At 40.9% G+C, this 25,191-nt stretch overlaps 2 protein-coding genes across 2 annotated transcripts; one reads left to right on the top strand and one right to left on the bottom strand.

Moving 5' to 3' along the window:
• Window positions 1-13,513: 13,513 nt before the first annotated feature.
• scpp1 (secretory calcium-binding phosphoprotein 1) lies at window positions 13,514-15,821 on the bottom strand. Its single transcript, XM_085791895.1, has 8 exons — window positions 15,761-15,821; window positions 15,378-15,425; window positions 15,044-15,097; window positions 14,884-14,910; window positions 14,731-14,776; window positions 14,448-14,482; window positions 14,283-14,342; window positions 13,514-14,195 (listed from the first exon to the last, which is right to left on the bottom strand). The coding sequence occupies exons 1-8, from the start codon at window positions 15,812-15,814 to the stop codon at window positions 13,728-13,730; spliced, it is 792 nt and encodes a 263-aa protein (XP_085648021.1). The 5' UTR covers window positions 15,815-15,821; the 3' UTR covers window positions 13,514-13,727.
• Window positions 15,822-18,834: 3,013 nt separating this feature from the next.
• LOC146991759 (uncharacterized) lies at window positions 18,835-24,654 on the top strand. Its single transcript, XM_085778422.1, has 11 exons — window positions 18,835-19,000; window positions 19,949-20,004; window positions 20,100-20,165; window positions 20,255-21,337; window positions 21,427-21,535; window positions 21,901-22,022; window positions 22,111-22,231; window positions 22,355-22,491; window positions 22,627-22,775; window positions 23,639-23,787; window positions 24,065-24,654. Exons 2-11 carry the CDS (start codon window positions 19,951-19,953, stop codon window positions 24,091-24,093), a joined length of 2,019 nt encoding a protein of 672 aa, XP_085634548.1. The 5' UTR covers window positions 18,835-19,000; window positions 19,949-19,950; the 3' UTR covers window positions 24,094-24,654.
• Window positions 24,655-25,191: the final 537 nt, after the last annotated feature.

Genomic DNA, 25,191 nt, shown 5'->3' on the forward strand with positions numbered 1-25,191 from the left:
GTTCTGCAGAGGAAAATAGGATGTAAAAAAGTATGCATATTATGCTTATAACTGAAAAGCAACGAAGCAATTAAATCACAGATAATTAGATTTCTCCCCACATATGGCAGAGAATAAAGTGGGTTTAATATAACAAAACGTTTCACAGCAGTAGGCCTTTTCAGTCCAAATTGGTGGCAGCACTATCACAACACCACCTAGTGGCAGTTAGAGCTTCTTGCTATACTCTTTGGCTTAAGTTTGGAGTTTTCTTTGTGTTTTCCTGCCTGGCAGCTCACTAGATTATTGCTAAAAAGCACAGCAACATGAGCAATGCTTTTTTGGTGGATACTTTCAACGCTAAATGGTAGGCTAGGCTATGACCTGCAACCTGCTAAATGGTAGGCTATGCTGCTTTCAGCAGATATTCACTGTAGGCTAAAGGAATGACTGATTGTTGCTAGCTAAGTTAGCTACTATCTGTGCAAAGTGTAGTCACCAATTACATTAATTACATTAAACTATCTCATATACTCACTGCCAGTGTACTGTATCTATTAAGTTCTCTGTGCATGTCATTGATGTAGTTAAATTGAATGCGCTGGCTGTGCCTGTTTGCTACGAGTTAGCTCATAGCTCACAGCAGTTTTGCCATCGAAATAGGAAAAATTAACATAACTGTGCAGAAAACGTAAACCTTATCGGGTATTTAAACAAGGCAATGATAGAAAATCAGATTTTACTAAATTTAAATGTCTATAATATCATGTACATACCTCCGTGTTGATCAGCTTGAGAAAATGAAGTAGGAGGGCTGTCGTCAGTTGAAACTGTGTACAAATTCCCGCCGTTTGCTTGGTCTTTTGGCTATCCTTTGGCTTTACAAACACATGCCAAAACAAACCATCGGACGTTGCCGCCCTTTGCCCAATCTTCTGGCTTGCCATAAACATGCCATACCACCCCCTCTACTTGATCCCGCCTTTTGCCTCATCTTCTGGCTTGCCATAAACATGCCATACCAACCCCTCTACTTGATCCCGCCTTTTGCTTCATCTTTTGGCTTGCCATAAACGTGCCATACCACCCTTCTATATTATCCCGCCCTTTGCCCAATGTCTTGGTTAACCAGATATATGCCATAACTCAGCCATATATTGCTGGCACCAATTTTGTCTATTAAGGCTAACCAAAACGATACCACATTTGAGCCAAAGGGCTTTCACAAAGCCAAAAGAAAGCCAAAAATGCCAAAAGGATGCCAGAATACAGCCAAAACATTTGCTATCTGGGAAAGCCAGGCTTTCCTGTACTCTCTCTTTCAACCCAGCTAGATCGCCATGGAAACTTATGGTAACAGATGTTTAGCTCATATATTCAGAGTTTAATCCTAAAATCGGCTATAAAAGCGCCGCTGTTTCACAATTTAACTCATTTACAGCGTGACTTTTACTTTGAAATCCAAGTGGAGCTGGCAGAACCAGTATGGAGGGAGAGATCGCGCTGATCCGCTGCTATTTACCAACTGTTGAGCTGAGCGTCAGGAGCTCATTTATATATAGGCTATTATATTACTTGGATATAAGCTGCAGCATGGACGTCGGAACTATTTACTGAGAGAGGGAGGGGGGGGTTTGTTGTGAGGGTCGACTGTCACCTGGAGCAAACTGACAACTATATGATCAGAAACTCGTTCAACTCTGGACTGTCTGTGAAGACTGACGGGAAGCTGGCCTCATCCTCTGCTTCAGAGAGAGCCTTGCACTATCGGACCTGGGTCTCTGCTCCGTGTCCAGAGCCTGGTCAGGTCGGGACACGCTGTTCACGCTGTGAACCTGCTCGCTAATGTGTAAAAGAAATAAACGGAGGGGTTTAGAAATAAAACCCTCCCTCAACTACTGTAACTTAAATGTGGCCATGAATAAACTTGTTTCGCCTACAGCAGTATTGCCCAAATGCAAATATTGAATACATCTCTATTTTCACAGTTAAAAATGTCTTTGTCACCTAAACTACCCCCCGCCCCCTCCAAAAAAGAGAAAAGAAAAGAGAAACACTGTAGCATATTTTCATACGCACACCCAGCCTGAATTGCGATCAGTAAAATATATAAAAGTAGGCTATAAAACACAATTTAAACATGAAAGTTGTTCCTCTAGTTTATTTTGTTTAAATGGATAAAGCTTCATAATTAAAAGTAGCGCAATGTCCAGCTGTCAGAAATTAAAAGCAGCCTCTTATGTGCATTAACAGTGTTGCTTCGGGCTGTGATAGCGTTTTTTTTTTTTTTTTTTTTAATTCGCTCCTATCTCCAAACAAGCTGCTCACCTTGGCTGAAATCAGCGGGGACACGGGGATTTATTTAATTATTTTTAACCAGACTCTAGAGTAGATGGAGGTGGGTGCAGGTCGTACAGAGCTCCACACACACTGGGACAGAAGATGAGGTCGATGCTCAACTGCTATAAAAACTCACACGTTTTCTTCCAGTGATTGTAGCTTCCTCTTTATAATGCTCGTCATTTTTTGCAATCGACAACGGGAAAAAAAACCCGGATTTGCCAACAAGAAACATCTGAGAACGGACTCAAATAATCAAGCTACCGCTAATGTACTATACGACTTCCGGTCGTCGCCGAAAGTTCCAACACAATCTCACAGCGTTCCATTGACTCCATGGTTGCCCCGGAGAATAAGGTGAATATCAGCACTCATGGAACGTCTCTTGTCCAATCAAATTGCTCGGTTGGGACCGGTCGGAACTAACTGTTGTATAATTGTAGTTATTGCGGCCAAAGTAGCCTGCAGGTCTGAAGGGTGGATGTAATCCGACATGTTTGTTTGTATCGTGACGTCAACACGCCGACTTGACGTGAGCAGAACAGCAGATCTGAGCCAGTTTTGCGTCTTGGCCTGTTTAGGCGGAGACGCTGCGCTGGAGCGTATTCAACTTTTCCACTTTCAGGGGTGGTTTGAGATTTTTGCGTCTTCAAGCCCCAAAAACGCCGTCACCATATAAACGAAAGGCACTTCCGATAAAATATTTTATCGTCTTTACTCGCAAGCGTCTTCGTGTAAACGGCCCCTTAGTTTAAATTCTGTTGCACGTTAACTGTGTTTTAATCACATGAAGGTGTGTGTGTGTTTGTGTGTGTGTGTGTGTGTGTGTGTGTGTGTGACTGTAATCACATGAAGCTGGCTCTAGAGTCTGTGTGTGTGTGTGTGACTGACTTGACACATAGTTAGTTAGTAGCTGCATCCTGTGTCAGTCTGATTTAGCTGTGTCTCTGTTTATAAACATTTAAACGAGCGCCAGGTGGATTGTTTATGAAGTTAACAAGCTCTGGCCTGAGGATCAAAGAGGTTACCACGGCGATAGGGGCCCCTGCAGGCTGAGACAGACAGAAACGTGGAGAAAAAGAGCCATTTTCTGCCTCTGCACCGGTCTCACATTTAGGCCTAGCATGACAAAACGGTAACTCCTATCAGAACAAAACACAGATCAACGTTGCTCTAAGGACTTACTGAAAATTTTGGTATGATTTGGTGTTTCTACAGTAAATATTTTGGCGACGCTGGCAGTTTTAAAACATCAGGCCGTTCTGCTTCTCTCAGAAAATATTTGTATTGGACTCAATGAGGAGCAGAGACAGACGTGGCCGCACTTAGAGGCTCAGAGTTTAAATTCTGTAAGTCACTCTGATATTTTGAGCAGATTAAGAGATCGAGGATGAGCTCGTCTACAACCGTGGCCGAAATTATGTGTGTAGAGTGTAAATTGTGGCCGTTTGGAGTTTGGAAAGAGAAAAAATCTGGAGTTTTTCTGGCATCTCTCCCACTCTAACCGATGATGTCACCCACTCTGACACGAACATTCCGTGCAATACACACCCATTATAATCTCATAATTTCTCCAAAAATGATCATGGTCATTGATCAGGGATTGATCAAAAACTATATGACCTATCAAAACGTGGAGTGATACGACAATACACAAGACTTGTGTCTACTGTTTAAAGTTTAAATGGAGTCTCTAGGTGAAAGTATGCCTGAGCAGTAGACGTTTGTTAAACTCCAATGATTGGTCTTTTTCGCTCTTTTTTTCCCGTCCGTCCCATAGACTTCAATGCAAAATTTTGCGCAGTTTTTCGCGACTTATGTCGCGAAAAATTCGTAAACTGTTGAGAAAAGTAATAGCACACCGATCCCGATCAAGACGCACGTTTTGATATATAATATGTCCTACTAGCGGACCGAAAAAGCGTCCGGAAGATGAAAAATAACTAGAAAAAACATTTCCAAGAATGGAAATGGTGTGAATGCTGAAAGCAATGCTGAATGAGCTGAAGAAATTGTTGAAACAATGCTGAATGAGCTGAAGAAAGAAAGAAAGAAAGAAGAAAAGGACAGAAGGAAAGAAAGAAAATGGGAAGGGTAGATGGAGAAAGAAAGAAAGAACAAAAGGACAGAAAGAAAGAAGACACAGAGAGAAGGGTAGATAGAGAAAGAAAAGGGTAAGAAAAACAGAATAATAGAACATAAAGAGAATAGAGAATGAATTAAAGAGACAGAGGAGTAGTAAGAAAGAAGGAAAGATATTGGGGTGGATAAATGAAAGAGAGAGATATACAGAGAGCAGTAGAAAGAAAGAAAGAAATGGGGTAGAAACATAGAAAGAGAAAAGGAGTAGAAAGAAAAACAGAAAGAAACAAAGAAGTAAAAAGAAATGGGGTGAAAGAAAGAAAGAAAGAAAGAGGAAAAAGAGAGAGGGGATGATAGAAAGAGGTAGATGGATGGATGGATAGGGAGGGAAAGATAGAAAGAAGTTATGTAAAATACAAATGAAGGAGTAAAAGAAAGAAAGAAAAAGAGAGAGAAAAAGAGACAAAGGGTTTATAGATAGATAGATAGATAGATAGATAGATAGATAGATAGATAGATAGATAGATAGATAGATAGATAGATAGATAGATAGATAGATAGATGTTAAAAGCTGCGTCCTATGTCCCAGGCTCCACCTGTAATTGTACTACTATTAATAGAGTTGGAAAGACTAAACGTCTGAACTTAAATTCATGAGAAAAATATAAATTGTTGGAGATGTTTACATCAAAAGTATAAAATAATTGAGAGGTTGATGAATGTGAGCTGAAAACCTGTGTGTGTGTGTGTGTGTGTCTGACGGTCTCTCTGTCTGCGTGTACATGTGCAGAAAGCCACAGAACTCCTCTCTCCCTAATGATCTGATTGATTGGCAGCCTGCCCTCAGAAGTTACCATGGCGACTCAACTAACTGCTTACATTTTACTGTGTGGAACAGTGTTGTGTTTGTGTGTTTGTTTGTTTGTGTATGTGTGCATGTGTGACTGTGTGTGAGTGTCTGTGTGTGTCTGTCTGTGTGAGTGTGATGCCTGTGTTTGTGCGTGGACATCCTCTGTCAGTCTGGTTTATCGTGTGTGTGTGTGGGGCTGTGTTTAAAAACATCTTAAAAAGAGGACAGGCGCGCGGCTTACGTTTTTTTTTTTTTTGACCAAAAATTTAAATTTATTCAAATTTCTCCAAACTCGGATATGTCATCTGGGGGTCCGAGGGGAGTCCAACGCAGAAGGTTTGGTTGAAATCGGGCTCAGTGGTTTTGGAGAAAATGACCAAAAACCAAACAGGCGATTTTAAAAAGACGACAGGCGCGCGGCTTACGTTTTTTTTTTTTTTGACCAAAAATTAAAATTTCTCCAAACTCAGATATATCATCTGGGGGTCCGAGGGGAGTCCAACGCAGAAGGTTTGGTTGAAATCGGGCCGGTGGTTTTGGAGAAAATGACCAAAAACCAAACAGGCGATTTTAAAAAGACGACAGGCGCGCGGCTTCCGTTTTTTTTTTTTGACCAAAAATTAAAATTTCTTCAAATTTCTCCAAACTCGAATATATCATCTGGGGGTCCGAGGGGAGTCCAACGCAGAAGGTTTGGTTGAAATCGGGCCGGTGGTTTTGGAGAAAATGACCAAAAACCAAACAGGCGATTTTAAAAAGACGACATGCGCGCGGCTTACGTTTTTTTTTTTTGACCAAAAATTAAAATTTCTTCAAATTTCTCCAAACTCGGATATATCATCTGGTGGTCCGTGGGGAGTCCAACGCAGAAGGTTTGGTTGAAATCGGGCCGGTGGTTTTGGAGAAAATGACCAAAAACCAAACAGGCGATTTTAAAAAGACAACAGGCGCGCGGCTTACGTTTTTTTTTTTTTGACCAAAAATTAAAATTTCTCCAAACTCGGATATATCATCTGGGGGTCCGAGGGGAGTCCAACGCAGAAGGTTTGGTTGAAATCGGGCCGGTGGTTTTGGAGAAAATGACCAAAAACCAAACAGGCGATTTTAAAAAGACGACAGGCGCGCGGCTTACGTTTTTTTTTTTTTGACCAAAAATAAAAATTTCTTCAAATTTCTCCAAACTCGGATATATCATCTGGGGGTCCGAGGGGAGTCCAACGCAGAAGGTTTGGTTGAAATCGGGCCGGTGGTTTTGGAGAAAATGACCAAAAACCAAACAGGCGATTTTAAAAAGACGACAGGCGCACGGCTTACTTTTTTTTTTTTTGACCAAAAATTAAAATTTCTCCAAACTCGGATATATCATCTGGGGGTCCGAGGGGAGTCCAACGCAGAAGGTTTGGTTGAAATCGGGCCGGTGGTTTTGGAGAAAATGACCAAAAACCAAACAGGCGATTTTAAAAAGACGACAGGCGCGCGGCTTACGTTTTTTTTTTTTTGACCAAAAATTAAAATTTCTCCAAACTCGGATATATCATCTGGGGGTCCGAGGGGAGTCCAACGCAGAAGGTTTGGTTGAAATCGGGCCGGTGGTTTTGGAGAAAATGACCAAAAACCAAACAGGCGATTTTAAAAAGACGACAGGCGCGCGGCTTACGTTTTTTTTTTTTTTACCAAAAATTAAAATTTCTCCAAACTCGGATATATCATCTGGGGGTCCGAGGGGAGTCCAACGCAGAAGGTTTGGTTGAAATCGGGCCGGTGGTTTTGGAGAAAATGACCAAAAACCAAACAGGCGATTTTAAAAAGACGACAGGCGCGCGGCTTACGTTTCTTTTTTTTTGACCAAAAATTAAAATTTCTCCAAACTCGGATATATCATCTGGGGGTCCGAGGGGAGTCCAACGCAGAAGGTTTGGTTGAAATCGGGCCGGTGGTTTTGGAGAAAATGACCAAAAACCAAACAGGCGATTTTAAAAAGACGACAGGCGCGCGGCTTACGTTTTTTTTTTTTTGACCAAAAATTAAAATTTCTTCAAATTTCTCCAAACTCGGATATATCATCTGGGGGTCCGAGGGGAGTCCAACGCAGAAGGTTTGGTTGATATCGGGCCGGTGGTTTTGGAGAAAATGACCAAAAACCAAACAGGCGATTTTAAAAAGACGACAGGCGCGCGGCTTACTTTTTTTTTTTTTGACCAAAAATTAAAATTTCTCCAAACTCGGATATATCATCTGGGGGTCCGAGGGGAGTCCAACGCAGAAGGTTTGGTTGAAATCGGGCCGGTGGTTTTGGAGAAAATGACCAAAAACCAAACAGGCGATTTTAAAAAGACAACAGGCGCGCGCGGCTTACGTTTTTTTTTTTTTGACCAAAAATTAAAATTTCTTCAAATTTCTCCAAACTCGGATATATCATCTGGGGGTCCGAGGGGAGTCCAACGCAGAAGGTTTGGTTGATATCGGGCCGGTGGTTTTGGAGAAAATGACCAAAAACCAAACAGGCGATTTTAAAAAGACGACAGGCGCGCGGCTTACGTTTTTTTTTTTTTTGACCAAAAATTAAAATTTCTTCAAATTTCTCCAAACTCGGATATATCATCTGGGGGTCCGAGGGGAGTCCAACGCAGAAGGTTTGGTTGAAATCGGGCCGGTGGTTTTGGAGAAAATGACCAAATACCAAACAGGCGATTTTAAAAAGACGACAGGCGCGCGGCTTACGTTTTTTTTTTTTTGACCAAAAATTAAAATTTCTCCAAACTCGGATATATCATCTGGGGGTCCGAGGGGAGTCCAACGCAGAAGGTTTGGTTGAAATCGGGCTGGTGGTTTTGGAGAAAATGACCAAAAACCAAACAGGCGATTTTAAAAAGACGACAGGCGCGCGGCTTACGTTTTTTTGTTTTTTACCAAAAATTAAAATTTCTCCAAACTCGGATATATCATCTGGGGGTCCGAGGGGAGTCCAACGCAGAAGGTTTGGTTGAAATCGGGCCGGTGGTTTTGGAGAAAATGACCAAAAACCAAACAGGCGATTTTAAAAAGACGACAGGCGCGCGGCTTACGTTTTTTTTTTTTGACCAAAAATTAAAATTTCTCCAAACTCGGATATATCATCTGGGGGTCCGAGGGGAGTCCAACGCAGAAGGTTTGGTTGATATCGGGCCGGTGGTTTTGGAGAAAATGACCAAAAACCAAACAGGCGATTTTAAAAAGACGACAGGCGCGCGGCTTACGTTTTTTTTTTTTTGACCAAAAATTAAAATTTCTCCAAACTCGGATATATCATCTGGGGGTCCGAGGGGAGTCCAACGCAGAAGGTTTGGTTGATATCGGGCCGGTGGTTTTGGAGAAAATGACCAAAAACCAAACAGGCGATTTTAAAAAGACGACAGGCGCGCGGCTTACGTTTTTTTTTTTTTTGACCAAAAATTAAAATTTCTTCAAATTTCTCCAAACTCGGATATATCATCTGGGGGTCCGAGGGGAGTCCAACGCAGAAGGTTTGGTTGAAATCGGGCCGGTGGTTTTGGAGAAAATGACCAAATACCAAACAGGCGATTTTAAAAAGACGACAGGCGCGCGGCTTACGTTTTTTTTTTTTTGACCAAAAATTAAAATTTCTCCAAACTCGGATATATCATCTGGGGGTCCGAGGGGAGTCCAACGCAGAAGGTTTGGTTGAAATCGGGCCGGTGGTTTTGGAGAAAATGACCAAAAACCAAACAGGCGATTTTAAAAAGACGACAGGCGCGCGGCTTACGTTTTTTTTGTTTTTGACCAAAAATTAAAATTTCTCCAAACTCGGATATATCATCTGGGGGTCCGAGGGGAGTCCAACGCAGAAGGTTTGGTTGAAATCGGGCCGGTGGTTTTGGAGAAAATGACCAAAAACCAAACAGGCGATTTTAAAAAGACGACAGGCGCGCGGCTTACGTTTTTTTTTTTTTTACCAAAAATTAAAATTGCTCCAAACTCGGATATATCATCTGGGGGTCCGAGGGGAGTCCAACGCAGAAGGTTTGGTTGATATCGGGCCGGTGGTTTTGGAGAAAATGACCAAAAACCAAACAGGCGATTTTAAAAAGACGACAGGCGCGCGGCTTACGTTTTTTTTTTTTTTGACCAAAAATTAAAATTTCTTCAAATTTTTCCAAACTCGGATATATCATCTGGGGGTCCGAGGGGAGTCCAACGCAGAAGGTTTGGTTGAAATCGGGCCGGTGGTTTTGGAGAAAATGACCAAAAACCAAACAGGCGATTTTAAAAAGACGACAGGCGCGCGGCTTACGTTTTTTTTTTTTTGACCAAAAATAAAAATTTCTTCAAATTTCTCCAAACTCGGATATATCATCTGGGGGTCCGAGGGGAGTCCAACGCAGAAGGTTTGGTTGAAATCGGGCCGGTGGTTTTGGAGAAAATGACCAAAAACCAAACAGGCGATTTTAAAAAGACGACAGGCGCGCGGCTTACGTTTTTTTTTTTTTTGACCAAAAATTAAAATTTCTTCAAATTTCTCCAAACTCGGATATATCATCTGGGGGTCCGAGGGGAGTCCAACGCAGAAGGTTTGGTTGAAACCGGTCCGGTGGTTTTGGAGAAAATGACCAAAAACCAAACAGGCGATTTTAAAAAGACGACATGCGCGCGGCTTACGTTTTTTTTTTTTTGACCAAAAATTAAAATTTCTCCAAACTCGGATATATCATCTGGGGTCCGAGGGGAGTCCAACGCAGAAGGTTTGGTTGAAATCGGGCCGGTGGTTTTGGAGAAAATGACCAAAAACCAAACAGGCGATTTTAAAAAGACGACAGGCGCGCGGCTTACGTTTTTTTTTTTTTTTACCAAAAATTAAAATTTCTCCAAACTCGGATATATCATCTGGGGGTCCGAGGGGAGTCCAACGCAGAAGGTTTGGTTGAAATCGGGCCGGTGGTTTTGGAGAAAATGACCAAAAACCAAACAGGCGATTTTAAAAAGACGACAGGCGCGCGGCTTACGTTTTTTTTTTTTTGACCAAAAATTAAAATTTCTCCAAACTCGGATATATCATCTGGGGGTCCGAGGGGAGTCCAACACAGAAGGTTTGGTTGAAATCGGGCCGGTGGTTTTGGAGAAAATGACCAAAAACCAAACAGGCGATTTTAAAAAGACGACAGGCGCGCGGCTTACGTTTTTTTTTTTTGACCAAAAATTTAAATTTCTCCAAACTCGGATATATCATCTGGGGGTCCGAGGGGAGTCCAACGCAGAAGGTTTGGTTGAAATCGGGCCGGTGGTTTTGGAGAAAATGACCAAAAACCAAACAGGCGATTTTAAAAAGACGACAGGCGCGCGGCTTACGTTTTTTTTTTTTTTGACCAAAAATTAAAATTTCCTCAAATTTCTCCAAACTCGGATATATCATCTGGGGGTCCGAGGGGAGTCCAACGCAGAAGGTTTGGTTGAAATCGGGCCGGTGGTTTTGGAGAAAATGACCAAAAACCAAACAGGCGATTTTAAAAAGACGACAGGCGCGCGGCTTACGTTTTTTTTTTTTTTGACCAAAAATTAAAATTTCTTCAAATTTCTCCAAACTCGGATATATCATCTGGGGGTCCGAGGGGAGTCCAACGCAGAAGGTTTGGTTGAAATCGGGCCGGTGGTTTTGGAGAAAATGACCAAAAACCAAACAGGCGATTTTAAAAAGACAACAGGTCCCTGCAGCTATTTCATAGCTGTTGGGACCAGTGCCCGGTGCGATTGCCCGTGGCCCTAATAAATTAATTTCATTTGCATCAAAATACTCGTATTGGAATCATTCTGTACTTTCAATCCAAGTGGCGTATAGGTTATTACTGACGTATAGTGCACCATGGTTGCCATTGTTTGTCTTTCTGTAAATTTGCTTACAAATATTGGTAGTTGGCTTGTCTGTTTTAGTTGTGTGTTGTTGCCATTGTAGTTTGAGACATTAAAGGGGACATATTATGGAAATGTCACTTTCTGAAGGCTCTTTATATATTTGGGTGTTTGTCTTGCCTTACAGCCCCCAAAATGTGAGAATTGACCAACAAATCTGTAATTTGCAGACTCTCTAGGTTGAAATCCATGTTTTTTTTTTGAATGTGCATAATACCACCCCTACCTGGTACCAGTAGAAGGGGTGGAGCAGTAGTTCAGTAGTTGCATTTAAAGGGACAGGCACTGAAACCAGCCGTTCTGAACAGGGCTGTTTTGAGAGGATGAAAAGAGCTGTGATGTTTGATCCTTGGGGGATTTTGACCGAAGCATGTCACAGACATGTCTTTAAGACACCTGGGGACTATTTTAATTTGTGGAAAAGGGGCATGATATGTCTCCTTTAATAAAAAAAAAAAGGAAAACAGATACATACAGACAAAACTGAATACAATTTACAAAGAGGAAAACAAAGTCAACTAAATATGTTCAGTTCTTTACAGATGTCCATTGTTTTGTTTTGCTTGGCTTTACGATCTTTTGCACCATCTAGTGTCTTAAAATAGTGTTGCAATTGTATTTAAAATTGTTGGATTCTGGGTTTCATATGTGTCAAACAGTATATGAATGTAATGTTTACCTTATGAAATGAGGAGATTTAAGATGTCTTATTTGAATTTATTTCACTTCAATTTGAGATGAGAGGACAGTCCAACGGTTTAGACATTTTTCTCCGTTCACATTGGCCTCACGCACTTCTTAGGGGTGAACAGAAAATTGACAGTAAAGATTTTAAAGTGGCTCTCAGCGTATTGTGTCATTAAAACTGATTACTGCACAAGAAAACAAAAAAGGTTTCCGCACAAGTGTGTGTGCAGGTTTTAGGGCATCAGAAGCATTTGACCCAGTGAATAAAACACCACATCACTTGGACAAACTGTCGTATAGGAACAGTGTTTTCCACTAAACCGTAGAGTTTTCACTGAGGTCTCACTGTGAGTTAATCTGCCAGAACTAATTATTTACATTAGCCTATGGTAAGATCATTTAAAGACTGATTTCAAAATAAAAGGGAACTTCTAAACAAGTAAATGTTCTAATTTTTAGTATAATTGAAATTGCACAATTTGCAAGTTGATCTAGAATTTCAAAGTAAAAGCCGACTGTGTTCCATGTAAATTCAGATAGATATTAAAAACAAAATTCCACTTCTGACTGATACTCCACCTCAGGGTGTCACGCAGAAAATCAGGTCAATCAGATGTAGAATTTCAAATCATATTAAAAATATATTTCATATATTCATATATTCATATTTAACTGTGCCTCGTCTAAATTCATATTGATATTGAATGGAAACATTATATGTGTTTATTACCAACAAAAAACCAACAAAAACCAACAAAAAAACAATTTCACTTCAGACTGATCAAGTCAATCAGAGGTAGCATTTAAGCCCTCCAAATATTCACATTTCCCTGGGCTTCATGTAAATTCTGATTAATATTAAAAGCAAACTACCTCTTATTACTAAACAGTTCCACTTCAGACTGACAGTAGCTCCACTTCCACTCAGCCACTTCATGGTCATTTTCTGGCTTGCCACCGGAGGCAGTGAGGAAGTTCTCCACCACATTTGTGTATAATAAGGATGTCACAGTCCTTGTGCTGAAATGAAATTATGGTGAAAAGAAGCAATTTAATACAATTCCACCACGGGGCGGCGTTTAGCTCACTTGGTGGAGCTGCTGCCCCATGTGGAGGCTATAGTCCTCGCTGCAGGCGGCCCTGGTTCGAATCTCGCATCGGACAGCCCTTTCCTGCATGTCATCCCCCCCTCTCTGCCTCCTATTTCCTGTCTCTCTCTCAACTGTGCTATCAATTAAAGGCATTAAAAGCCCATAAAAATATACTTTAAAAAAAAAATACAATTCCACCAGTTCCACTACCTTCACAGCTGGCAAAGGAAATGATCAGTGTGTTATTGTGTGTAGGAAATTGGATTGAATCTGTTTCACTAGGATTGATAACCTGAGGAGACAAACCACAGGTCAGACACCAGATCATCAGACATTGAAGGAGCTTTGTTGTACGTGCATGTTATTGAGTCTGTTGTGTTAAATTTGATACATTCTTGTTATTTGAGTTGGAGGGGTCTTGCAAGGACAGTTTTGCTATTGGTTATATGATATCCACTATCAGTGGCATCCACTAGTTCCCAGTACTCCTAATTATCACAGCTAACTTCAGTAAGCATATTAAAGTTGCTCTCTGCTTCCTAATTATAAAAAAAAAACACAGATGCTCCCAGTACCATGGATATATAATTTGTTTATTATTATCAAAACAAATAAATGATGCTATCATCTTCACAATAATAATTACATACATGAATCACTCTGTTGCAGATAACATAAAGCCATGATCAACATTCAGAAGCGATGGGTAGGAGCACATTTCTGATCCTGAGGCCCTCAGGCAGCTCATTAAATGGTGTTTTAGTTCATAGAGGAGAAACACAGAGCTGTGCATGTCATCATCTCCTTAGACTGAACTCCCTCTCATCCTCATCTGGCATCATCAGGTTGTCCACAGGGTGATGGGCGTCGTCTCCCACAGCCTGGAAGAAATACTCTTCACTCTCACAACTCTGAGTGCCGTTCACACAGTCTGTGGTTTTTATTTGCTGCAGCTCCGTGCTGTCACTGGCATTACTGTCCTCGCTGCTCTCGCTGCTCTCGCTGCTCTCGCTGCTCTCACTGGTTTCACTGGTCTCGTTGCTTTCGCTGCTGGTGCTGTCACTGGTGTCTGCGCTGTCGCTGGTGGTGTCACCGCTGTCGGCCTTGTTCTCCACCACCAGCAGGTCCGGTTGGCTTTGAGTGGTGTTGGTCTTCTGTTTGAGGGTCGTGCTGGTGGTCAGGTGGTCTGTTTGACCTTCGACCTCTGTGCTGTTGTCCTCCACGCTCAGGGCTTTGCTGACACTTGCAAACACTTGAACCCAACTCTGAGCAGACAAGCAAATGGGATGTGAGTGTTTCTCATTTTTAATCTCATGTTTGAAACCAAGTGAGTGTTTAAAATGTTTTCTCACCTTACGGACATTCTCCTCGCTGCCCATGCTGTTATCACTGGTCTCAGCCATAGAGTCAGCCTGTAGAAATACGGTGAACAAGATGAGCAAAGTGCAGAAATATGCAGTATTATATGGTAATATTTGGATAATGAAATTGTTTTTGGTAACAGCATTTCATCTTACCCCGTCATCCTCATCTGACTGGCTGTCGCTCTCCTCTGAAGTCTGTTTTTTTTTTTTTTGGAAAAAGAAACATAGAAAAATGTAAACTTTCTGTTAGAGACAAACAAACAGGGCACAATAGTAGGCTGCTTGTTTGGTTTCATTAATGTATTTAATACTGGGCTAATCTATTCAAAGGGCTTGTGTTTTCTTTCTTTCCTTTCTTTTATATTTCACAGTTCTACTTTATCAGGATTATCGTCATTTACACGCACTGTTTACAAAAAAAGGACTCTGATTCAACTTACCGTCTCTTCTGATGAGGATTCTGATGACTGAGACTCTGAACTCTGGAAACAAAGAAAAACATACAAATTAACACCATTAGATCAATAAATCAGAATTATCATTTTTTCTTCTGGAGTTCTGCTGCTGACAGACAAACAAAATGACTCACTTGATCGGAGGCATTTTCTTCAGAACTCTGCAAAAAAAAAGAAGAAAGAAAGACAAAGACACATCCATTTAGATGAAGCTCAGCACTTGAGATCAGAGTCTTCCACATCAGAAAATAATAATTTACTCATTACAGGAGTAGATGTATGTATATACAATACCTGAAGCTCTGAGGTGTTATTTTCAGATGATTGTGAAAGAGACAAACTTTCAGTCTGGGAAAGAAAAACAAAGTGAACACACAGTACATTTAATTACACCCTTTCAGTGCTATGATCACATTCATTTAAAATCCATTCACACATGCATGGCTGCAGAACTACAGTGCAGTAAACAATACTCTCTGAAATGAGAATTGTCTGAAGAACCTTTGAGTAACCACACATATTGTTAGATTTTCTGCTGACGTGTATGTGTAAACTTTGTGGAAGGTTAAAGAATGGCAGTGTCACCAAAAATCAAATTAGAGTTAAAGAGAGTTAAATTCTCACTCACCGTGTTTGCTTCAAGCTCACTTGAGTCCAAAACAACATTGTATGAAATCTGGCAGAAAGGAAAGATAAGGTTTTAGGAAAATATGATTAATCTGATGGTAGAACAGATGGGTGCACCACCTCTATGTGGACTTGTAGGAATTTAATGGGAGGCAAACTGAAACACTGGAGGACAAAGGCAATATTTTGCACTCATTTGCTCTAACTACTATTGTAGTAATGACTGTATGCATCCCATGACATCCTATTTGACCATATACAGTAACCATCCTATTTGACCAATAAGTCTGCACATATTTTATATGAATGTTTTCAAATTATGGCAAATGTGCATCAAATTACAAAAATGTTTAAAGAGTTTTATTTACAGAGCTTTGTACTTACTGGGTTGGCAAAAACTGCTCCCAGCAGGCAAAACATTATGATGGTGAAGTTCATTCTGCAACAAACACATACATTGTTTATTCTATTTGATCTGACGCAAACTGGTTTGAAAACATAAAAAACATCTGAAATATGCATTAATTGTCCAAAATGAATAAACCAAAATAGAAACATAGAGCAACTATTGTGTTGTAATAGCAAAGGTACATTACACTTTAGCTGCTAAATAAATAAATAAAAAACTAGACAAATTAATTGATCATTAAAATAAGTTTTTTTTTTAAAGAACAAAGCATTAGAAACATGTACTGAAACTACACAGAAATTGTTATAATGAGTAAATAGATGATCATTTACTGTACCTGTCTTTTGTCTTAGATTCAGAGCTGTGAGAGATGTTGTCAACAAACAGGAGTCTCTATTCTGAGCCACGTATGGAAGCTGGCAGTTGAGGCAGTTGAGGCAGTAGAAGCACGATGTGTGGAAATGCTGGAGGAAACTCCAACAACCTCTTTATATAGGCTAAGTCACTTCCATTAAGGTGGTTGCATCACTTCCTTCCGGACGTCTGCTCTCCTGTCGGCATGCGAAGGTGTGTTCGTTTCCGGAGAGAAAAGTCAAAACAAGTATACGTTGGCATGATGATGACTGCAAACACACACACACACACACACACACACACACACACACACACATAGTCACACACACAGTTATTTCATTCAGTCACTAAATTTTCTCCACCCCCTCTCTAGTCCTTAGTGAAATATAGCTGAGCAGACCAAACCATAGGGTTTGTGGGCTGCTGAAAAAACAAACTCACCCACTCACAGTAGAAAGGATGGCCAGACAGGGTCGTGCTTGTTTCCGGTGAAGTGGATGTTTTTTATTTACTATCTACTGTAGTCACTCATTTGATTGATAAGTTTTATTGTTGCTTCATAAAAGAGTATATAGATCAGGTGAGAAGTAGTGCCTTGCTCAAGGGTAGATTAAAAAAGCACGCTTGGACAAAGAAAAAGTAATGATTTTGACATCTTTGAAATAAGAGGGTTAAATGTGTGACAGCCTCACATACCTGGAGTTACATCACACCTGCACATACAGGCTTAATTCACTCGTGATATTCTTAACTGAAAAACAAAAGCATGTTTTATAACCATGGTGTCCTCACTATTACATGATGTTGGAGCCAGACCTCGTTCGTGGAAATAGGGCACGTACAGTAGAAAGCCTAAATAAAGATTTCTATATTTCCTTCCTGAGGCTCATAATTGTTTCCTGGATATCCTTATATGGCCAGGCCCAAAATAAGATTAGAGAATTCCTTGTTTAACCTCACTCTGGATTCAGACCATGCAAAAGAAACGTGTAATTAGACTGGATGTTCAGCAGTCTGGAGCTGTTTGCCAAAACCACAGCTACCAGTTGTTGTACGGCCCAGCTTTGGTGAGGGGAGGAGGAGGAGACATGATTGATGCTTGCTGGCACAGATACCGTCAGTTAGCGCTGTCCGCACATTCACCCTGAGGTTACTTAAGTTTTTATGATGCGTTAACCCTTTCAGCCAGGCATCTCATGCATCTGTGGCCTTGATTCTCCTGAACGCCAATAGATTTACAGCAGCTCAACTGATAAGGCAGAACTGGTTCTCAGATTAGTCCTCAGTGTGTGCTTCTCTCTGTGCTCTAAGTATTTTTGCTTGTATATAAACTGTGTCAGTAAAGCCCAAAGTTTCTGCACTAATAATAATGCAGACCTTCTGATGTTACTAAAAGCAACATCACTGACCAATGACCTTGAGTTCTGGCATCACAGGCATCTATTGAAACCTGATGAGCAGAACAATGCTGAGTTCTCAATATGTCTTGATATGTGCTTATAATCCCAGGTATCAGTTGGTTGCTATAAAACACCTTACTTCATTAGGTGACATTTTATCCTGAACAACAATGGGTGAGATGCCGTATGTCACTAAACTCTGTGCACTTGTTCCCACCTTCTAGATGTCACATGTTTCCTGTTCTTTTCTCCACTTAGCTCGTCCTTGAAAACAACTCATAGTTTGTGCTTCCCTACTACTTCCTTATCTACAAGGCCTTGGTAACTGGTTACAGAAATGAATGGTTTTAATAGAATAAAATACCATTTTGAAGCTGAAATTGTCGATTTGTCAAATATGAATCAAGTTTTTCTCAAATATTACTTTGAAAGGGGATATAAATGGTGAGAAATACACACAATGCATTTGCTTCTCATCCCTTTTTTTCCCCAAGTTTATTTCCCACTTGTCCGCACCATTGCATCATTATAATGTATATATGAGAAATATAACTAAATATATAATGCTAAATAAATGTCCAAATATGTATACCTGTTGATGATGGATTATGAGTTAAGTTGAACTCTGAGGTGTAATTCTGAGTCCTGATGGTGATCAGCTTAGCTTTGGTTAAGACTGGGTCGACTGTCTCCAGCTGCTGTTGATAATCATTTTATTCAACTGAAAGCTCCTGAACTCATGGACTTTGAATGGCCCCTAGGGTGTAACGTTTTCATCAAATGAGCAATTTAAAAATACAAACACATTAAACTAAGTGGCCAATGGATAAAAATATGTTAAATATTTTTGTCTGATTGCAGTGGTGGACAAATATTATTTGACATGCTTCACTACACTGAGTCATTTAGCCGATGAGGGAGGGAAGTTGTGAACTTGTGAGTCTTAGTGGATTTGGAAACAAAGATCTGCAACAGAGAGACATCTAGTGGCTGAAACGCATTATTTCTGTCATGAAACCTCGTTTGATTCAGTCATACAACAACCTGCAAAAAAATGAACACATCCAAAAACAACAAAAAAGAGAGGATTTCATACACAAACATATTAAGTGTTCATGTGATATAATCACTTTATCTTTAACAATGAAACAAATGACTTACATGATTCTGTCTTTGTGAAAAACATGGACAGTTTTGAGGCAGAGCATGAAGACCCTCCCTGAGTTAGAAAAACAACTGTGTGTGTGTGTGGGGGTGTGTGTGTGTGTGTGTGTGTGTGTGTGTGTGTGTGTGTGTGTGTGTGTGTGTGTGTGTGTGTATGTGTGGTGTGTGCAGCATGCCAGTTTGTGTGGACAGTGTGAGCGCTGTCTTGAATACAAAAGGACATCTTCACAGGTTCACCACAGGCACAGACTGGTGTTTGTGCTGGATTTTTCTTTCTCTTGCAACTGCCAGCCTCAGGTAAATATCCCAATTACTGAGACTTTTGTATAGTTTGGACCTGTGGAGGTGTATGTGTGTGTTTCTGATATCTTATCCACCAATTTAAGTTGCAGTTGAAATTGTTTTATAGTCCATGCAGCATCTCCTGCTTTGGTTTTACTGTTGAGCTTCTTTAAAGATGATGATGTTTTTGCTTTAATGCTCTGAAGTAACAGTGATATGTGGGTTATTTTTAATTCAGAGATAGTGTATATCATAGTAATGTCAAGTAAAGGGAAATTTAAGTTTTTTATTTACCTTTGTCATTTTTATGGAAATATTTAATGGAATTTTAAAATAACCTCAAATAAATCTGTTTAAATTGTGTAGTTACATTGAAGACTGTCATGTAACCTGGGTAGTGCATTAACAATGAAAAGTATTTGTATGGATTTTGCAACATCGTCTCATAATTATCAGATGAAATTAAATCAAACAGTTTATTGCCCTTAGTGGGTTTTCCTGCATGCACCCCTCCTGGGGTATTTGGGCTGAACCAGGGGGCTATTGTTCCCCTGGACAGGCCCTGTAATGTCTGTTTTGTTTCCGTCCACAGAGACAAAAAGTTTGTGGACTTAGTCAACTTTTTCCAGTCTGGTAGCTTCTGATGTTTACTTTAGCTCTGAATGTGACTTTTGAGAGAGAGGCGCATCTCACAGGACTGTTGCCGTGACAACAGTGGAGACCAATTCGGCAGCTCGGCTCGTCGTGAACGTGCTGGCAGCATACAGATGCACTCATGTGTTTTAACTTTTCACATCTTTGCTGTGACCAGTTAGAAGTCGAGAGATAATGTATTGATTGTTTACTATTGTGCTTTTTCCCTTTAGATATTCAGTTCTGTAGTGCTTCACAATAACATAAACTACATTCAATCAATTTCTATTTCTGACCAGCCTACTTTAAGTATTGATTTCAATGTTTCAGGTATGAGGGCCTGCTTGGTTTTCCTTTGCTTACTGGCAGCAACACTTGCCCTGTCTGTGAGTAGCAAAGCTCCTATTATTATGTATTTTATTGCAGTTTTGGCAACTTAATTAAACAGGTGATGATTGTTAACAATTCCTGTGGTGTCCAGGTTAAAAGTAAACCTCATGGAAAACACCATGGATTGCGCAAGACTTCACACACAGCCAAAGAAAAGGTAAGACGTGACTTTATTTTTAAAATTTTTTTTAGATGTTTTATTTGTATTTGATCATTTCATGCTGTCTTTTCTCTCTGTCGGTTCAGGATGTTATCACAGAGGAGGCCAACAAGCCACAGGTTTCACCCACTTTGGTCTCGCTTGAAGCCAGCAGCCAGGAGCAGGAAGATGAAGAGCTGAGCTCTGAGGGCAATGCTAATGCTAACAAGGAGGACGGAGGGATTGCGGTGGCTGAAAGGAGAGATAAAAGCACTGCAGTCCTGCTGAGTGAGGAGGAGCTGGTCGACCTGTTGAAGAAGGAGGCAGAGGAGGAAGAAGTGGAAGAAAGAGACCTGGAAGAAGAAGAAGAAGAAGAAGTGGCGTTGGACAAAGTCAAGGTAGAGTCCAGTGAAGCTGGTGAGATCAGTGAGGGTGATGAAGCTGAGGTGGAGGAAAAGAAGTTGGAGGACAACTTGGAATTGGATGACGATTTGAAAGAAGAGGGAGAGATGCTGGAGGAGAGTGTGGAAGATAAAGTAGAGGAGGTGGTGGAGAAGATGTCCCATAAGGCCAAGAAGGAAGAATCTGCTGCCAAAATGACTGCCAAAGAAGAGCAAGTTGCACTGCTGGAGGAAACAGAAGGCAGCACAGAGTCAGAGATCCCAGTGGATCTCGACTACGCTGCTGATAGTGGCATCTTACAACCGCTTCAGATGATTTCAGCCAAGCTAAAACCCCACACCAATGACGACCAGCCTCTTTCCAAAGCAGATCTCCCCACCAAAGACGAGGACTATGACCACGACATGCAAAACACTGAGGCAGCAGACAGTCAGGAGCTGTCTGATCGTGACAGGCTGCAAGAAGATAAAAACAACAAAGATTCAGAAGCTAAATCTAAAGAGATGGATCAGGATGTGGACCCCCAAGAACCAAGGACCAGTGTGGAGCTTGAATCGGGGTCCCGACAAGGTGGGAAGGAGGAGGAGAAAAGTAAGAACAACAGTGGAAGCCACAGCAAGGGAAAGACAAGGAAGCAGAAGAAGAACCAGAGGTCAAGGAAGCACTCCCCACCGAGAGAGGAAACACAATCTGGACAAGAGCTGAGCCAACAGGAGCCTCAGGAGTCTGAGAGCAGCAGCGTCGACAACACAGTGCACAAGGCAAAGAGGAGAAGGGCAGGAAAATGGGTAAATTATACATCATTTGTACACGTGTTTTATTTACAAAGCATAGTCTGTACTTCCCAATGTCATTCACGGCCGTGTCACTTTTCCAGGGTCCTTTGGTTGGAATGAATCCAGTTCAGATAAGAGCCACGGTGGATCTCTACCCCAGCTCCAGGCCCTCTCTTGGTGGAAGCATACATCACCCAGAAGCGCCTGCTGGTTGGTTGATTCATTAGCTGTGCCGTTCACTATTCTCAACTAATTCACTATCCCAACAGTCTCAAACGGGAATCTGCTGACTGGGTCATTTTGCTAAAACTTCCACATGAATAGTGCTACGGTCACAACCAAAACAGAGCTCTGCAGGCTTAAGGAGTGAATAAGAGAGATCAAGTCGAATTTAATCACTGTACAAACTCAAACGACAGAGGAATGTAGGGCATGATGTGGTTGTTGCCTTCATGTCCTCACACTGACATAAAACGAGAGCAGCCGGGCAACAGATGATTTATAACCCTGGCTTTAAAAAAATCAGATGAAGTGTAGCTTAAAGGTTATTACAGGCTTTGTTTTTTTCTTCTTAGACCCATGTGATGATTTCCGCTGCAAGCGTGGGAAAACATGTAAACTTGATGCTGACAATAAACCAGGCTGTGTGTGTCAAGAACCGTCACAGTGTCCTCCCAGTGTGACTGAGTTTGATCACGTGAGTACGAGTAAACTGTTCATCATGGCTGATCTGGAAGGTTTTGTCACTGTTTTGCATTTAATTGTCAAAATAACATCAAAATTAGGTTTGTGGGACAGACAACAAAACATACGACACATCGTGTGAACTCTTTGCTACCAAATGCAACCTGGAGGGCACCAAGAAAGGCCACAGACTTCATCTGGACTACACAGGCCCATGCAAATGTGAGTGTTAACCACTCTACACACAGGCAGTTTTGGCATTTTATAATGTTTAAAGCAATTAATGTTGCAAGAGAAAACAGTTTGACCTTGCTCCTTCTCTGTCCATGCTCTTCTGTCTCTCAGTGATACCTACATGCGTGGACACTGAGCTGGTCCAGTTTCCTCTGCGAATGAGGGATTGGCTGAAAAATGTGCTGCTGCAGCTCTATGAGCATGACTCCATGACCCCAGGCTTCCTCACTCCAAAACAGCGTTTTAGAGTAAGACACAGTGCTGTTTCCCTTTCTGCTTCAGTCTTCACGGTTAAATGAATACTATACTCATTTCTGTTCTTTTATTTGTATCAAATCAGTCGGTTACTCCAAATAACAAATCTAATTTGGGATGTTCTGTAGGTGAAGAAAATCTTTGAGAGTGAGCGACGTCTTCATGCTGGTGATCACTCTGTTGAGCTTCTGGCACAAGACTTTGAGAAGAACTACAACATGTACATTTACCCTGTGCACTGGCAGTTTGCTCAACTGGACCAACACCCTTCAGACAGGTTTAACGTCTTCTTCTTTGACTGTATTTGCAGTTTTATCTAGTGAACCATACATTTTATATCTCAAGGAGAAATATATGCATAATTTAATTATAATGTAATATATCAGAATATTACACATCAGACGTGTTAATGAGACAGTGAAACGTATTACAATAATTGTAGTGGCTGGTGGGATTAGTAACCTCTTTATTCATGACCTTTATAGTGCTAAAATTAAGAAAAATAAATAAATAAATAAAAACTCAGCAGATATGTGGTGACACCAACCTTTGAGATGAAACTCCTGAGTATAATTTGTGGAGGAGATTTTTTTTCATCCCAGTGTTCATCTTGTTTTCATTAACCTCACCTGTTTTCCTGGAGCACAGTGACCTCCGCTGTGTTATACAGGGAGTAATTGTTTTGATGCTGTTATGACTAATAATGAACATCCAGAGACATATCTCTCCTCTGTTTTGTTAGGGTAACCAAGGTCTTGTAGATAGGGAAGTGGGAGGAAAATACAATCTTAGAGAGTGTTGCACAAATGAGTCAAGGATGAGTTAAGTAGGGAATAGAGCAGGAGACATGCTTGTCTGATTATAATGCATAAAGCAGAAATAAAAAAACAGCACGCACATCCAAAAAACCCATGTCGGGTGGGTTCTGGACCAACACAAGCAAAGCATGAAAACAAAAAGAAGGGGTCCGCAACACCATATGGCTCCAGTGCAAAAAACTTTGAGTATTCAATACATTTTTTGCACTGGAGCCATATGGTGTTGCGGACCCCTTCTTTTTGTTTTCTTGATTATAATGCATACACATCGGATTCACATAAAATGCTCTTTTATATTTTGATGGTGGTCCATTCTGCGCAGGTTGTTGTCCCACTCAGAGCTGGCCCCACTGAGGGTCCCTCTGGTACCAATGGAGCACTGCACCTCTCGCTTCTTCCAGGAATGTGATGCTGATAAGGACAAGCAGGTGTCCTTTAAGGAGTGGACTTCCTGTTTTGGAATCAAGAACGGTGAGAGCGGCAGCGAAGACACAGACACAAACACTGATAACTCAGATATGTAACAAATACAAGGCTGTTCACTGAATTTAAGAGGAAGTTCCAAGAGATGTTTCAACACTTTATCCTTTATAATACATTGATAATATAATACCTTTTATACTTTTTAAATATGAACTTGATGATTTCACATGGAGTTAGAGAAAGAGAAATTGGTATGTTTGTATGCAAATCCAATTTTCCATTATTACACTTTAAATTCCATGTATTTGTTTTATTCTCTCCACAGAGGATATGGATGTCAACCTGCTTTTCTGAGCTTCATTTCACGCCTCATCTTCTACTAAAGGTTGTGGAAGCTGCTCCAACAGTGCAGCTTGAGACAGAGGCCTCCGTCAACCGTTTGGCTACTGTTACTTTGTCATATCTGACAAGTACAGGTGTAAGAAACTCATTTTACCTCCTGCTATATAAAGGACATGTGTTGGTGGTCAGTGCTGTTATATTTTGTGTCTGGCTAAGCTTGGACTTTTGGATCTTTGTTCTGTAATTTAGACTAAGCTGCTAGAATTGTTTTATTAGAAAATAAGAAAGAGTTACGTTTAACCAGTTTTATCCAGACACTTCTTTCTAATGCATTCCAACCTGGGGAAAAGTTTACAACAGCTCCACAGTAGAAACGGCCCCAGAACAACTGTGGGTTGTATGTTAGAGTCGTTTTAGTGCAGGTTTACACTATAAATCAAAATAAATGTAGTAAATGTAAATCAATAAATGTTTTGCTTAATTTAGTAGAAAATTCTGTAAACGTTTGTCTGTGTATCTTATGTTTCATCATAGCTCTAATTAAAGCTTTTTGGATGGCAACGGTCTTCACAATATCACCCTGTTGTTAACGACGACTTGTGTTTCTTTATAGTCCTGAAATAAAGTTATAGGATCGTGTTGGTGCATCCCAGATGACCCCAACAAACCCCTGGATGCATATCTAATATCATGTCTGTATCTGTAGGGTCATTTTTCCTGATGCCACCATGACATGCAACTATGACCTCTGTAACAATGGCTATGAGAATGCAAGTCACTGATACCTGGTTTGCGTTTGCCACATAAGCCTGAATAATGGCCCTGTAGGGAAACAAAGCAAAAAATAGCTTGCAGCTTGGTCATGATGATTATAGTGACTTGTTGTTTTGAGATCAAGTGCAGGACTCTGATTGGACCTTTCTTGGTGAGCACAGATTCTGACGCTGTCCATATAAGTGAAGTGAGAACGAGCTCCTCACCTGTTGACTGTCTGCTGCTGCCACTGAGATAAATCATGTTCTGTACACTGTGGGTCATCTTTCAGACCTTGGCTGTTGTGGTGGAGGGTGGTGCAGCTTCAGGGAGTGCTGAGGCACTTGCCAATGGGGG

Source organism: Trachurus japonicus, chromosome 1, assembly GCF_045865225.1.
Source record: "Trachurus japonicus isolate A0001 chromosome 1, Traja_1.0".
Classification (NCBI taxonomy): Eukaryota; Metazoa; Chordata; class Actinopteri; order Carangiformes; family Carangidae; genus Trachurus; species Trachurus japonicus.

Bases quoted from the DNA above. Each gene is read 5' to 3' on its own strand.
- LOC146991759 (XM_085778422.1), top strand. From the start codon at position 19,951: ATGAGGGCCTGCTTGGTTTTCCTTTGCTTACTGGCAGCAACACTTGCC. The intron at 21,338-21,426 runs GTAAATTATACA...TCACTTTTCCAG, and splicing joins GGAGAAGGGCAGGAAAATGG to GGTCCTTTGGTTGGAATGAA. The intron at 22,492-22,626 runs GTAAGACACAGT...GATGTTCTGTAG, and splicing joins CTCCAAAACAGCGTTTTAGA to GTGAAGAAAATCTTTGAGAG.
- scpp1 (XM_085791895.1), bottom strand. From the start codon at position 15,814: ATGAACTTCACCATCATAATGTTTTGCCTGCTGGGAGCAGTTTTTGCC. The intron at 15,098-15,377 runs GTGAGTGAGAAT...TTTCTTTCCCAG, and splicing joins GTGAGCTTGAAGCAAACACG to ACTGAAAGTTTGTCTCTTTC. The intron at 14,196-14,282 runs GTGAGAAAACAT...TTGTCTGCTCAG, and splicing joins GCGAGGAGAATGTCCGTAAG to AGTTGGGTTCAAGTGTTTGC.